Below are 16,346 nucleotides of genomic sequence, written 5' to 3'. Positions count from 1 at the left end.
GCTTACTTCTGAAGCAACTACGTGGGTACCTATTTAAAAATTAGGTTCATTTATTTTTCTAAATGTTTATGAACTTAGATGGGTAAGTACTTACAGCAAAAAATAGTGATATCCCCCCCAAAAAACACTTCGTGTTAAAAAATTAACGTCAAGAGTTGCCCTCCACAAAAAAGTACTGATATAAAAAAAAGACGTCAATGTGGGACCTCCTTTCTACATTAGCTCTTCTAAAGAAAATAATAATTTTCCATCACTCCTACATAGTTTTTAAAGATGAGTGTTTCACCGTCGTTTTTATTTCGTAGCGATGAAACAACTGCTACATTGGACGCTTGTGGTCTGTGTCGTAGCATGCCAATGTGTCAATTTACCTTGCTGTTGAACCATTGATCCCGGATTACGAAACCTAGATCTTGACCGCAGTACACTAATGAAGATAACAATGTTAATTTTTTTGTAATTTTCATCAGTGCACTGCGGTCAAGATTTAGGTTTCGTAATCCGGGATCAATGGTTCAACAGCAAGGTAAATTGATGTAGGAGTGATGGAAAATTATTATTTTCTTTAGAAGAGCTAATGTAGAAGGGAGGTCCCACATTGACGTCTTTTTTTTATATCAGTACTTTTTTGTGGAGGGTAACTCTTGACGTTAATTTTTTAACACGAAGTGTTTTTTTGGGGTAATATAAACATAAATTCAAATTGAGTAAATAATATTATTTTTTAAATAAGAAAAGGAAACTCTAAATTTACACAAAAGTAATTACGAAATAAACTTTGTTAATTCATTTTGCACATTGAAAAGAAAAGAAATGGGATTTATTTTTCTATAACAATACATAATAACCATATTTATGAAGTCCATTCATTCCTCTCTTAACAAAAGTAATTACGAAATAAACTTTGTTAATTCATTTTGCACATTGAAAAGAAAAGAAATGGGATTTATTTTTCTATAACAATACATAGTAACCATATTTATGAAGTCCATTCATTCCTCTCTAATGTATTGCAATAAATAATTATTGTCTCGATTTGTTGCAAAATAACTTTTGCCTCAGGACTCTCCAAAAGGAACTCTTTCATCCAACCAGAGATTATTCATGTTTCTTTCATGTGTTCTTCGTCGACTTCCTCCTGTTCTTCATTCATATCTTGCTCTTCCATTTCATCCATGTCTTCTTCCACACCATATTTTGTCATGAGGTTCACTATAAATTCATCAATCACAAAATCCATTGAACTCTGAGGATCCATTTCTACGGGTTCTTTTCTGTCCCATAGTATCTCCACCGCTTCTTCGTCCTCTTGTCTGGGGCTACTCTCAGCAAATGAATCCTTAGCTGCGTCCTTGTCCGAAATATTCTTGTACGATTCTGGATACAATTGGTTTCGTTTTCCTGTAAAGAATATGATACTGATTGTACAATTCGATTGAGGTTGATTTCCTAATGGGTATTTATGAGATTGTGGTTTTTACTAAGAAATAGAGAGTTGGTTATAGGTAAATTTCGTACAAGGGATTTAAAAGTAAAAGATTAATATATACTTGTCTTACGAATGCCTAGTGCCTTTGTGTTGTGTTTAAAAGTCCCATTCATAAGAGAGAGTTTTCAAGTCCAATATTGTAACACAGCCTAACTTCCAAATGCAGATCTTCAAAGAAGTACTAACCATTGTCTGAATTCCGGAAAGTAATTCTGGAGAGCCCAGAGAAGAATATAAAAAAAGGAGGAGGAGAAAAGAGAATGTCTAGAATTCTACATGGTTTGAGGGCAGACGAGTGAGTAAAAAAATAGAAACTTAGGAAAGGAAGGAAGAACCAGGAAAAAAGAAGGAAGAAAAATAGAAGCGCACATTGCAATTATTTTCTAGAGAAAGTTTATATTTATTTTGATTTAGATAGAAGAAAAATGTAAGAAGAAATAAATATGCTCGTAAATAAGAAAAGAACAAACAAGAATAATAATACGGATGATAATAAAAGAACCAAAGAAAGATGAAGACTGAAAAGAATATTGTTATTTTCTGTAATACTTAAAGCCTGTAAAGGTTTACACTCTCTAATATGTCTAATCTTTGGCAACCGCTAGCAACACGTGGCCGCTACAAAAGATCCCGCGGCATCAAGATAAGAAGATCGCAATTTGATAAACCTTCCTCGAGAGATTTTACAATACAGATGATGTTTTCGCCTGTGGAAAACGAAAATATGAAATAGGATTGTTTGTAAAACCTAAACGTGTTAAAGCACTCCTATGTCTGTATAAGCTGTAGGAATCAAAAGCTAAGGTGACGTTTTACTTTATTTAACCATTGTTTCTTGAAGGTACCCTTTTCTTCGATTTACCTGTATCACTTTCAACATTCAGATAAATCACATCCAGGAGGTACTCCTCTAATTTGTTCTCCAGTAATCTGTCTTCCTCCAACAATCTAATCTCGGCGCCATCTTTCTTTTGGAAATCTCTTCCGCCTAGCAAAATCTCAGCCATCAAAAGTCGAGTGGCGGAATGACCGGCATTCATTATACAAACGATTCTCCGTTGAATATTTCGTGGAGTTTGTTCGATTCTCTTGGTTTCCATGAAGAAGTTGTGCTCATCCTTGGCCAGATTGAGTTTTTCCTAGAAGACATAGGAAGGACATTTGATTGAAAATAAAATATCTACCAATCTTCTACCTACATAATATTAGAATAGAACACTACTTATTCTATTTCCAATAACGGATTTCAATAGGTATAGATTTTTTATTTCAGGGCCATTATTAACCACAAGCCAAGCTATAAAAAACGCATTTCCTAGAAGACATAGGAAGGACATTTGATTGAAAATAAAATATCTACCAATCTTCTACCTACATAATATTAGAATAGAACACTACTTGTCTTATTCTATTTCCAATAACGGATTTCAATAGGTATAGATTTTTTATTTCAGGGCCATTATTAAACCACAAGCCAAGCTATAAAAAACGCAATTAGATAAGCATGCATTTTTCATCTCTGCTACATTTTAATATTTTATAATAAAAATAGAAGCTGTTTAATTATGATAAATAATTTCAAATACCCAACCCCTCCCAGTTAGGTATTAATAATCACTACCTATAAATAAAATTCGCAGCTCCATGAAAATGCATTATCGGTTAAACAAATCGTAGAAAGTTCGGGTTTTGGAGATTTCGCATCTATTTTCACGTCCGACCAGGAATATCAAATAAAATTTGCTTAAAGTTAAGGGGAAGTGGGAGAAAAGTTGAGGTGAAAATGCCGAAAAACGCTGAAATTCTGTTTCGTGTTAATATAGGCCGGGCGGTGCTGCGAACTCTTGACGTTCGCGCGCCTCCCGGCGCGCTTGATATAAATTGAGATACAAACTTTTTTCTGTGCTCCCCTTTTTCTTTATTTCCTACAATTCAACTCTCTCTTCGCCTCCTTTATTTCTAACCATCTTACCATTTCTTACTACTAATTCCTCGTCTCTTTCTTTTCCTACTTTCTAATCTTCTTCCTACTACTTCTACTTCTACTCTCTCTCTCTCTCTCTCTCTCTCTCTCTTTACGTCTTTGTTTCCTTACTATGTTATATTTTCTTATCCTTTTATTTTCTGATCTCTACAGGGTGTTCAACCTCAAAGTGCCCAAAGAAAAATTAAAGAGAGAGGGAGAGAGAAGAAGAAAGTAAGAGTTTAGAAAAAGGAAAAAGGTGATTAGAAAATAGGAAAAGAAAGAGATAAGGAGAAATTAGGAAATTATAAAATGGAAACAGATATAAAGAACGCCGAAGATAAGAAATTAGGAAAAGACATACATGGTATTCAACCTCAAAGTGCTCCATAGGAAATTAACCCGTAAAATCAGATATTTGCTCCATAAAAGTCCCCAGAAGAGAGAATGCTTAGTGGACTCAAAAAGTGTATTGGGGACTTTAATGGGGCAAATAACTGATTTTACGGGTTAATTTCCTATGGAGCACTTTGAGGTTGAATACCATGTATGTCTTTTCCTAATTTCTTATCTTCGGCGTTCTTTATATCTGTTTCCATTTTATAATTTCCTAATTTCTCCTTATCTCTTTCTTTTCCTATTTTCTAATCACCTTTTTCCTTTTTCTAAACTCTTACTTTCTTCTTCTCTCTCCCTCTCTCTTTAATTTTTCTTTAATGGAAAATGTTTACATAATTTGATTTTAAACAGAATTTTCTCTCCCTCTCTGTTCCATTGTCTCGCTTTGTATTACTTGACTATTGCACATTCATCGAAATCTTATTAGAGATCTGAAAATTTACTCCCTCACCATTTTTTTCTTCTTCTTTTAATGGAAAATGTTTACATAATTTGATTTTAAACAGAATTTTCTCTCCCTCTCTGTTCCATTGTCTCGCTTTGTATTACTTGACTATTGTATATTAATCGAAATCTCATTGGAGATCTAGAAATTTACTCCCTCACCATTTTCTTCTTCTTTAAAGGTGATAAATTAGCTGCTACAACCCAGAATCCCTGAAAGATCTTAACTATCGAGGTCAGCAACTTCAGGTGCATATTTATCATCATTAGAGGAGACTCTTAAATACTCCTGTAAACCAGCTTGGTCTGGCTGGGGGACTTTAAACAGGGAGTAGAGCAGCCTGAAATTTCCCTTGCTAAAGAAATAGCAAAGGCTAAGTGCGAAGGGCATCCACTCGTAAAATGTTGTAGCCAAAACCACATATCAACCCAAAGCAATCACTCTAGGGCTGATTGAGAGGCTGACGAAAAACACCGACCCCGTCTAAAGACGGGAAAGGGCGAGGAAGAAGAAGATATAAGGACTTAAACTAAGAAATATTATACTTTAATGTGTTCATAACCTTTACTCCTATACCTAGACGACTGAGTAAACTCTGAAACCTATAACGTCCTGCAGGAAATACCTCTCCCTGTGTATTTTCTAAAGCCGGAAACGAAAAACCTTCTCAAACCCTCAACGTGGGGGAGACTGGGGGAAGCTCACATCCTTGGCAAACCTATATTTCATTTTCTATATTACCTACCTCACAGGGTACAAAAGTTTCCACTCCATAAATCTCATTCATAAGCTCTTGAAACTTGTTCTCGTCGCCAATGAAAACGGCCCGGCCTTTGGCGCACCCGAATTCTTTCCATATCAATGGCGATCCGGTGTACTCGTCCCAACCAAATTTGTCGCACAAAGATTTGGCAAAGGGTTTGTAGCAGGCTTTGTGGGTGACGATCTTGCGATAGTGAAAGTGATCGGGATATTGAGTCTTGAGATATTCACATAGGAGACTGGTGGCTGCGAAGTCTTTGCAGGTGGAGAAGCCACAAATGTAATAGACGAGCATGTTGGTGATGGGAAAATTGCACAGGTACCTAATGCAAGAACATGGTGTGACTTTATGTCAGATTAGAATATGAGTATCCAAAGGTGTTAACCTGGCGTTTAGTATACTTGGTAATCACATGGAAATTAACTGGTGATAAGTGGATGTTGTGAAATAAAATTCGTCTGAAAGTGTAATGACTGGACACATGGATAAAAATCTGGCTATTTTTGTTATGCCTCGAAAACCTTGAAGGTTTCTTTATTGAAGCAGCCGATTTTCTTTGTGGAAAGCTCGTTTCTTGAACTCCAAGGCAGTATCTTTTTGGCATAACATACATAGATATAATTTCTTCTTATTCCTACTTCTTTGCTTCTACAAAGGTGGAATTTATTCTAATAACAGACCGTACCTGCATAACAGTGTGTTGTTAGCATGTATGTGTGTAGGTATATTGCTCTTAGTAAAGTAACAAGTGGTATTTTTACAGCTAAAGTTTTTAAGAAGTGAGTTGGGTTTATATTAGGTTTATAATTGCGTTTTCGTATCTAAACACAGAACATATTATTGTCTTCTTTAAAAACAACATGCACCATATTTATGTGCTAGTAGGTTTCTCAACTAACAATACCAATGTAAGTCTGCATCCATATTGTGTGTGCACAATGTTGAATTTATTCTAACTTTCATCTCAACTTTCTATCCTCCCCGCAAACAAATACTTCCAACTTCTAAAGTACTCTCTCTAGTGCGTATTGTGTACTCTAACAATAATGTACTTAAGCGTCGTAAGCCACAATGCTAACATAAACATGAGAGATAAAAAAGTCAATATTATTTTCTTGAACCAAACTTCGGGACAAAAGTTTAGCGCGCAACAAACAAAAGCTGAAAAACTTTTTGGGAAACAAAAAGTTAGATATAATTAAGTTAATAATAAATCAGCCTCTTGTGTACCAAGTCAATATTATTTTCTTGAACCAAACTTCGGGACAAAAGTTTAGCGCGCAACAAACAAAAGCTGAAAAACTTTTTGGGAAACAAAAGTTAGATATAATTAAGTTAATAATAAATCAGCCTCTTGTGTACCTGCTGTCAATTCGACAAAGGTTTCGGTTCATCAGTTAAGTTTTGAAGCCAAATTTTGAAGGCTAAAATTTAGTTCTGGCACAGATATTTTGCTATAGAGGGTCCAGCCCTTTCTACCCCGACCCTCTCTATTTGGTGAAGGAATAATGTCTCCTTTGTGGTACTCTTCTGGTTGAGGGACACTTTGAAGATTTTACTTTGGGTAGAAGGTCCGTTTTACTTTACCAAGCTGACACGTGCATGAAGATTTTACACCATCAGGAAGTAAAATCAAAGAGACTCAAGAAAAGTTATATTAGGCCCGGCAGGGTCCAGCCCTTTCTACCCCGACCCTCTCTATTTGGTGAAGGAATAATGTCTCCTTTGTGGTACTCTTCTGGTTGAGGGACACTTTTGAAGATTTTACTTTGGTAGAAGGTCTGTTTTACTTTACCAAGCTGAGACCTCCATGAAGATTTTACACCATCAGGAAGTAAAATCAAAGAGACTCAAGAAAAGTTATATTAGGCCCGGTGTGAAAATTTCTTCTGCTGAACCCAATGTTCTGCACCGAAGAAGGAATTCAGATAGGAATAAAATCAGGGGGGGTGGAAAACTTTTTGTACGATCTGTTTAAAATCCTCGACCCAAGATAAAAATTCCCCTACCCCATTTCGTCTGGGGGGGGGTCTAAGTTGGGCGCCTCAATCTGTCACTAGGCCCCCCCAAACTTGTAAATTCATTACAGTGTAATATGTTCTGCTCCTCTCTCTCTAACCCCCTCCGTTTATCAGGGGGGGTGGAAAACTTTTTGTACGATCTGTTTAAAATCCTCGACCCAAGATAAAAATTCCCCTACCCCATTTCGTCTGGGGGGGTCTAAGTTGGGCGCCTCAATCTGTCACTAGGCCCCCCCAAACTTGTAAATTCATTACAGTGTAACATGTTCTGCTCCTCTCTCTCTAACCCCCTCCGTTTAACAAATTAGGTAGGTACATAGGTATTCTTTAACCATGATCGAATAAACTACGGGCTAAAAAATTCCCGGAGGGACGGGCCCAGCTTGTCTCTCTCTCTTTCTTCTTCTCCCTCCGTTGTGATTTCTAGTTTTCCCCTCCTCTCTCTCTCTTTTTTCATCTCTTGTCTCTATCTCCTACTCTACTTGTTTTTTCATCTCTTTTCCTCACTCTTTCTCATTTTGGACCATAGTCTGTCTCTCTCTCTTTCTTCTTCTCCCTCCGTTGTGATTTCTAGTTTTCCCCTCCTCTCTCTCTCTTTTTTCATCTCTTGTCTCTATCTCTTACTCTACTTGTTTTTTCATCTCTTTTCCTCACTCTTTCTCATTTTGGACTCTTTTTCTCTCTCCCTCTCTCAATATCTAATCATCAAATCGATGTTGTTCAACATCAAATTTGTTCTGGAGATGTGCAATAGCCATCTGGAATAACTAGATTATCTGCTATTGAAAACTTCTACGTGTTGTGATCTGGTGACTTTTACTAATTTACGGTATTTTATAACATATCCCAAAATTAAATTTCTGCGATGCGTATAGAACCCGAGATATTCTACCTGTGTTCTTTCACTCAGCATGGTGAATAACTTGGTGCTCATTATAGTGGAGATGAAGAAAACACAAACCTTTTGAGTACATATTCTGCGAAGTGTCATTAAAAAAAAAAAAAAAAAAAATGCTAAAAGTTTTGCCATATTATCATGTTCCATTGCTTTCTACGAGGCTTCTCAGAGTGAATAATCATGTTTTCGTAGAGAAAGCTGTGCATACTTTTAATTATTAAATTTGTAGAAATGGAAAGGTATAGGGTAGTAGAAATGGAAAGGTATAGGGTAGAAAAAAAGGGAAACATTTCAGAGGAGATATAATTCTGGAATAAAAGAGAGAGAGGGATAGAAAGAGAGATGGAGGGAGAGAGAGAGAGAGAGAGATCATGTTCCATTGCTTTCTACGAGGCTTCTCAGAGTGAATAATCATGTTTTCGTAGAGAAAGCTGTGCATACTTTTAATTATTAAATTTTGAACAAGTAGAAATGGAAAGGTATAGGGTAGAAAAAAAGGGAAACATTTCAGAGGAGATATAATTCTGGAATAAAAGGGAGAGAGGGATAGAAAGAGAGATGGAGGGAGAGAGAGAGAGAGAGAGAGAGAGAGAGAGATTGTTTTAGTCCTGTCCAAAATCTTTGGTCTGTTATGCAGAAATAAGACATGTTCAACAGTACGTCCATTTTGTAAGTTATAATATCGAGATCAGTTAGCGGTTCAAGACGTAAAATTCGGGATTTGCAATGTTTTTGGGCTTACATTTTACCATATTTATGACAAGAATATTAACAATTCCATGTGTCGTAATTTGATCCTGATTTTGATCTCCAAAATACTGGGATTTACCATTTCTCACATTTTTCCCCCTAATCAGTTAGCGGTTCAAGACGTAAAATTCGGGATTTGCAATGTTTTTGGGCTTACATTTTACCATATTTATGACAAGAATATTAACAATGCCATGTGTCGTAATTTGATCCTGATTTTGATATCCAAAATACCGGGATTTACCATTTCTCACATTTTTCCCCCTTTCCTTGGTCTTGGTTTCTCTTCCTTTAAAATCCGACATATGTTTTCAAGTCCAAGATGTTATACAGGGTGATTATAAAGTCCTACAAACTTGAATTCCTTATCTCTGTAACCCGAACTTTTAGACGAATACATTGTTAGGTACTGGAAAGAGAAACAGGTTCGTTTAATTACCATCTTCAGCGAAGAGAAGGAATGCTCAGTGTTGTTCTGGGGAAATTTTTTCTGGTAAAAATTTTCCGATGTTATTTGTTACAAAAATTCCTGGAAACTTTGGTACCTACACTTTTTTTTGTAATTAAGGAAGGTCTATTGTAATAATTATGTACTGTACATGTTAAACCCATAAAATTTTTGGAACCACACCGTCTTAGGAATGAAGGTAATTGTGTCCTGAACATTTCCCTCACAGGTTAAACCCCCGTTTTAAAGCGTTTCACATACGTTCGGAGATGAAAGATAAAATTGTCAACTAGTCACATGAAGTAGAAAGAGAGCTTTAGCTGGAGGCCTCTGTATATTTACTTTGTGTGTGTGTGTGTGTGTGTGAGAGAGAGAGAGAGAGGGGGGGGAGGAAAGGAGAGAAAAACGGAAAAGAAGAAGAAGGAAAGGGGAATGCGAGTGAGATTTCATAATGCTCGGAAGTTAAAGGCTTAAATTTTATGACGTAATCGTAAAATTGGAATTTTGTATAGTATTACTTGAATGATGAGATGTGATGTAATATTTACAGGTTGATTCGGAAAAACACGCTACCAACGCCAACCTCAGTATTGTTTGAATCCAAATAAAATCCTCCCTCTCCTAACTGTGAAGAGTATAAGTTACTGGCGTTCTTCTTTTCAAGACGAATCTTCACAAAGTCACGTCAGAAAAATGAAGTCGTTAAAAGTTAAAATGATTAGGTAATTACAGAATATCATCATAGTCATAAAATTTGTCACAAGTTTTACGTAATCGAGGAATCTAGATGTGTGACAAGAAAATCTACATATGTCACAAGAAAACTCGAATTTCGTGAGAGAGATCAAATGTTCGTACTTGCCTTCTTTTCTGTACTATAATGCTTTACTGAAATGTACCTATGTGAAGGCTATTTTAGAAGCAGTCACTGTTTCATGTGTGACAAGAAAATCTACATATGTCACAAGAAAACTCGAATTTCGTGAGAGAGATCAAATGTTCGTACTTGCCTTCTTTTCTGTAGTATAATGCTTTACTGAAATGTACCTAGGTGAAGGCTATTTTAGAAGCAGTCACTATTTTGCTGACTGCACCCTCAATTGGTACCCTAACTCACTCTTTTGCTATCCTAACTCTTTTTCTGACTCGACACAACCACTGACTCCACAACGTGACTGGTTTCAACAATCACCCTGAATATTCTAAGCCTCCTATTGTTATTTCTCGCATACATCTTATATAAGTCAGCGAACAGCAGCATATGTTGGGAAAAAACATCAGCACAATCTTTCAAATTCCTGCTGATCTGATGCGTATAGTACGCACGGTGGGGGGGGGGGGGGGGGTCCATGAACATTTACATATTTAATGAGCTTACATGATTGTAGCCCTTTCACGTTCGAAGAGTCCTTTTCGTACATTTTCAGTTTTGCTCGCCAAGCCTAGTTAGCTTGGTTGGTTGTGCGTCTACCTTGTAAGAGCTAGGCCGCAGGTTCGATTTCCGGCCCGGGGCGGATTTTATCCCTGAAACAGATAATGTTTGTTCTCGGAACCGGCTGGATTTTCTCCTATCAGTTATTGTTGATGATGGGGTGTTTATGACTTCGGCCACACGAAACTTTTGATGTAAAACTTGAAGACCACTTGGAATTTTTTTCGTAACAGAAATTTGTGATTTTTGCCCCTTTTTTCGTCAAAATCCGTATCTATGTGTATTAAAGGTCCCCTCTCTTCCTCTTCTTCCCAAACCTAAATATCCTGTACGTACTCGAAAGGAAAACAGTAAAGGAGATACTGTAAATAATTTTTACGCTATATCTTTGCTCCTCTTACGTAATAGCATAAGCTAGGAGGAGGGGGGTGAGAGAACATGGGAAGATTGTTTGTTTTTGTGACTTAAATAGACCTTTTACAGCATAATATACAGTGGCACATGAATAGATTACTGTTTGATTTGCTCTCCTGTGAGAGCTAATGAATACCCGTACTAAAAAATAGCCGGCCTTACCATACTGGATTCGGATCGTTCCACCCCATTACCCGCTAATCCGTAAATCCGTTTCCTGAGATAGAATATGTTCATACCTGTAGGACACTTCAATCACAACCTGTAAGAATTTCACTGCACAAAATACAGATAATGCTAATCTCAGATGTTGACTATCGACTTGAACGGGTTTGACGGTTCTTATTTCAGTATTTATCATGACATATAGGTATGTAAATGATCTTTTACGCGGAGAAGTTATGAGCCCATCTGGGCACTTTGCAGAATTATCCTCCAGTTTTCTAAACTGGGACAAAAGTATAAATTTTGTACTATCATAAATGTTTAGCTGTTCTTGTTTCCTCAGTGTAATCTTAGGGAAAAGTGGAAAACTTTTTTTTTTATAATTTTTTCAGACGATCAAATTCTGCAATGAGCAATGAGTTCAAATTTTCATTTAGGACTTTAAGTATATTAAGTTCAAAATTTGTTTATTATTTTTCCGACCTTAAATTGACAGATGTTGTTTGCTCCTACAGTTTTTACTTCGTATCAAGGGAATTCTTTGATTAATCAAGTCATTCAGCAATTAGCAATGTGCATTAAAGTCATCTGTCTGCCTAGGGTGCACCCTGTTTTTTTTTTTTTTTTTTTTTTTTTTTTTTTTTTTTTTTCTCTCTTCTTTCTCTCTCTCTCTCTTTCCTTCATGATTGGCATAATGGTGTGTTCACTCACACCTGTCTCTACCTCTACATGGCGGCGTTCATCTATCATGACTACTAGATTAGGCACGCATAATATTCTGCGTCACACGTCAGTCTAATGTTCTCCCCCCTTTTTCCCTCATCCCACCCCTATTTCCCTCTCATCCTTAATTTCCCACATCTCTCCCAAAGATCCCTCTTTCTTCTTCCCACATCTCTCCCAAATATCCCTCTCTGTAGTTTCTCATCATCCTGTATTTCTCTCTACTTTTGTAATGTGCGTCACCCTAACTTTTCTCCGCTTCTTCCTTCTCCATTTCTCTAACTTCTCATGCAAGTCTTCCAACAAGACAGTTTCAAATTCTCTCTCGCTTCTCCCTTTCTCTGCAGTTCGTCTCGTCTTTCATCTGTGTCTCCTCCATTCTTTCCTTTGTACTCGTCTTTTATTATTGCGTCTCACTCTTACATGTGGGTGTTTACACAGATAAATATATCCTTCTTCACATTTTTATTGTTATCCTCTTTATTCTGCTCTCGAAATTTCCTTTCATATTTTTAAAGGGAAAAAAAAGATAAGGGAGAAAAACAAATTTCTATCCCCGTCCTCATTGGCATAATACCATTAGCGCTATTACCATTGTTGTCTGACCTTGTGAAAAGAAAAAGAGTCCTGGGGTTTGTTTATGCACAAACAGACTGCATAAATAGGTTATATTGCCTGATGCCTGGGCTGTAATCCGATTATCTCAAATACAATAGCTTGTTCCGTAGATTGGATGTTTCAATCAGTCAATCTCTGTAACAGTATTAGCCCTATCTTAATATGAACTCCTGAGGGTTCCTTTCCTCTTTTTCTTTGTACACTATCTGTTTTCTCCAAGGAAGGTCCAAACCAACTAGCACTCTACTTGGGAGCAGGAATTATCTGGAATGGTATCACGAGGGTTCCTTTCCTCTTTTTCTTTGTACACTATCTGTTTTCTCCAAGGAAGGTCCAAACCAACTAGCACTCTACTTGGGAGCAGGAGGATTGAATCAATTCACTCTAGCCAATATTGGATATTGGAAAACCGAAATACACTGGTTCGAAACCACCATCATACACAACAGTCATAGCTCTTGCACAACCTACAATCTTACATGATGAGCATGGGATCTTGATCAATGCTGAGAATTTTTAGAAGACTTGGATCTTCTTCTTCCTCCTCTTCTTCAATGTCCGATGCCAGATTTTCCTCATTCCTGAAAATAATCCCAGAAGTCTACTTGAGTTCTTCAACTTCAATTTGAAGGTAAACCAAAACACCTTGCTGGACATCGTTGTAAAATCATGCACCGAAGTGAAAAAAGAAAAGAAAATAATAATAAATAAATAAAATAATTTCAAAGAAAATTACAGTTTAACTACCTAATAGATGGATAAAATAATTAAAATCCGGTGTGGGATGAGCTTTTTAAATGAGCAAACTAACGGTTCGCTGGTACTGTGCCATAGGATATTATTTCCCCTTGTACCTATATGGCTTTCTTTTGCATACCCTCTCTCAAGAGAGTAATTAAAATCCGGTGTGGGATGAGCTTTTTAAATGAGCAAACTAACGGTTCGCTGGTACTGTGCCATAGGATATTATTTCCCCTTGTATATGGCTTTCTTTTGCATACCCTCTCTCAAGAGAGGAGCAACCAGACTCATAAGCATAATAATATATAAGGCTTTCTTTTTCTGAAGGCCGTACATTTACAAAAGCGAGCTGTCACTTACGTGTTGAAAACCTCCATTTCATCTCCTTCGCGCAAACCCATGGATATTTGGTCAAACACTGACAAACATCTCTGGCGCATCATCTTGGAAGGTCCTCTATTTTTATCCACGTCCAAGAGGTGAACCTTCAGTTGATGTTGAATACACATGAGCAAATACAGGGCTGATAGGATGATCATCTGAACACCTGTTAATGAAACATGTGGAAAGCTCCTTTACTGCTGTAGTGGTTCAAAAGAACTCTTTCATGAACGATTGAAGTACGAGTGAGTATAATTTTATTATGAAATCCCATTACTTCTGGTACATACTTTTTAGAAAATTTCACTTGGGTATGTACCTGAAAGTTCCTCATCAATAAAATTTATTAGTATCTATCTATCTATCTATCTTGGTGCTCAGGGAATTATGACTATACAACCATGGCTCTACTTCTAGACTTTAACTCAAATTTCCAACTTCCAGGTTGGAAATTTGATTTCTCCTATGAATCAATCACCTGAAATTTGGGATAGCCAGGCAGCTTTGGTCTTTGTAAACACCAGAAACGAGGTAAGCCAGTAAATGACAGACTTCTTCCACAGATTGCTTGGGTCTTGTAAGTCGATCAAGAGTTGCCAGTATTTGGTGGATGATAAACAGTCCTTTTCTTTCCTGCAACGGAGTAAGATTTGTAGAAACATTGCATTAATCGAATGTCCACCATTCGTTTTTCATAAGAGCTTGTAAATACCAACTAAATTTAAAGATTGTGTATGTGTCGTACCGTACCAAAAGCGTAGCAGGTGTCTCATCTGATTAGCGATATGGGACATAATACTTCCCATTTAAGTGTTGGGTTAACACTAGAACTTTAGAAAGTAACCTGTTGAAATATTTGCAATCATAATAAGTAAGGGCGTTACCACTGGACTAACCATGCCCGTACATATTAAATATTCCACAACACAATAGGTACATTACCTTCGTAGTTTTAATAATAATAATAATAATAATAATAATAATAATAATAATAATAATAATAATAATAATAATAATAATAATAATAATAATAATAATAATAATAATAATAATAATAATAATAATAATAATAATAATAATAATAATAATAATAATAATAATAATAATAATAATAATAATACATAATAGGGACCCATAACAATAAAGTTAATGAATTATCATTATGAATTATTAAAAATGTGTTTTCTTACGTTTATTGAGAGTCTTTGATTCTTTTCTGTTTGGGGTTCTCGGTAATATTGATATTGTGAGATTGCTGAGACCTTACCTGTAAGAGAAACAAAATTTGAAAATTTAGATTAACAAAATGAAGATAGATTAGGTACGTACCTAGATATCTAAACAGTCAGTTAATAATTTAATATAGTCAATCGAATATAGTGTACTTATTTAGTACACAAAGTGTAAATCTACCGAAAAACCTCTATCAAATAAAATTATGGAATTGAAAAAATCAAGTTCACACTCATTTCAGGTTTTCATTATGAATAAATAACAAAAATACGAGTTAGAAAAAATATAACAGAACACACATAGGTACATAGGATCAGGGAAATGTGAAAGATTCATACTTCAGTACAAACAACTTCAACACAAACGAAACGAACGTATTGAAATTATTTATTTATGAATAACCTAAATAGAGAGAATAATAAATCTCTTTTCCACTTTTTTACATGGTTTTTTTCCTATTATTTTGCCAAGTGTTGTATGTACACAAGTTAACATTAAATAAACGAAGGTAATGAACCTTATTAAATTACTTAATTCCAATGTGAATCCGTATGCCTGGAATAATAATAATACTGGCAAATTTGTTATTCGTTCCCGGATAAAATTTCAATGTTTGTAATACTGGCGTGAAAATATTACAAGATGGCTCACTATGCTCATAACAAGAGTAGCAAGGACTTGACCAAAGTTTTCGTCCATTGGTCATTTTTGGCTCCTCTCTCTCAAATTTGGGGTCTGTTTACTTCGATGGGTAAGTTTCTTTTTGTCTCTCTTTCACAAACATACTCTTTTTCTAGTTAGATTGTTTTTTTCTTCATATGTATGAATAAACAATAGCCTTTGGGCTGAGGTGGTATACAACCCCTTGGGTTTAAATTTTAATTGCCACATTGAGAGGACCAAGTAGGTAGATCAAATAATCAAATCATATTAGGATCATCAGTAAAGATGATCTTTAGGAGAAGTGAAGCTATACAGTAGTCAATCAATTTAGTCAACAACTCGTTTTTCCTCATTTGTAATCTCGTATAATTTTACATTTCAGTATTATTCGGAATCGGTGTACTTCAACTTTTTTGTCACCATGCTTCGATTGGTTTATACATCATGTAAGTGTGAACAGATTTAGGGACATTACAAAAATGTGTGGCATCATCGTGGAAAATAGACGTAAGGTCAAAACTTTTTTCATAATAGTAATAGTATGCATTGCATACGCATCCCATGATTATTAAATTAATAGAGTCATTTTGTGAATTTGTGAGAGTTGTAAAAGTAGACCCCAGTGCAGCGGAGCGAGCGCCTTGGTACTTGGTATACACTTTTACTTTTATCTCATACTTCATAGTCTTACTGAATTTCCATTGTTTTTCAGATTGGCATCCCTCGGCGTGTTTGGTCTGGAATCCTACTGGATCTTGATGAAACTACGAAGGTAATGTACCTATTGTGTTGTGAAATAT

At 36.0% G+C, this 16,346-nt stretch overlaps 2 protein-coding genes across 2 annotated transcripts in view; both read right to left on the bottom strand.

Annotated features, from left to right (window-relative positions):
- LOC103505007 overlaps positions 1-5,570 on the bottom strand; it is a 21,580-nt gene extending 16,010 nt beyond the window's left edge. The window contains exons 1-2 of the mRNA XM_026820415.1: positions 5,042-5,570; positions 2,352-2,628 (exon numbers count right to left, since the gene is read on the bottom strand). Coding sequence (XP_026676216.1) covers positions 2,352-2,628; positions 5,042-5,353 — 589 coding nt within the window. The 5' untranslated portion in view covers positions 5,354-5,570. The remainder of the gene's footprint in view (positions 1-2,351; positions 2,629-5,041) is intronic.
- Positions 946-1,617, bottom strand: LOC113465685. The gene is made up of 2 exons (XM_026820416.1): positions 1,551-1,617; positions 946-1,401 (listed from the first exon to the last, which is right to left on the bottom strand). The coding sequence occupies exons 1-2, from the start codon at positions 1,600-1,602 to the stop codon at positions 1,103-1,105; spliced, it is 351 nt and encodes a 116-aa protein (XP_026676217.1). The 5' UTR covers positions 1,603-1,617; the 3' UTR covers positions 946-1,102.
- Positions 5,571-16,346: the final 10,776 nt, after the last annotated feature.

Source organism: Diaphorina citri, unplaced genomic scaffold (assembly GCF_000475195.1).
Source record: "Diaphorina citri unplaced genomic scaffold, Diaci psyllid genome assembly version 1.1 scaffold144, whole genome shotgun sequence".
NCBI lineage: Eukaryota > Metazoa > Arthropoda > Insecta > Hemiptera > Psyllidae > Diaphorina > Diaphorina citri.
Note: the sequence above shows the minus strand (reverse complement) of the source record. Positions and strands in the feature narration are given on the sequence as shown.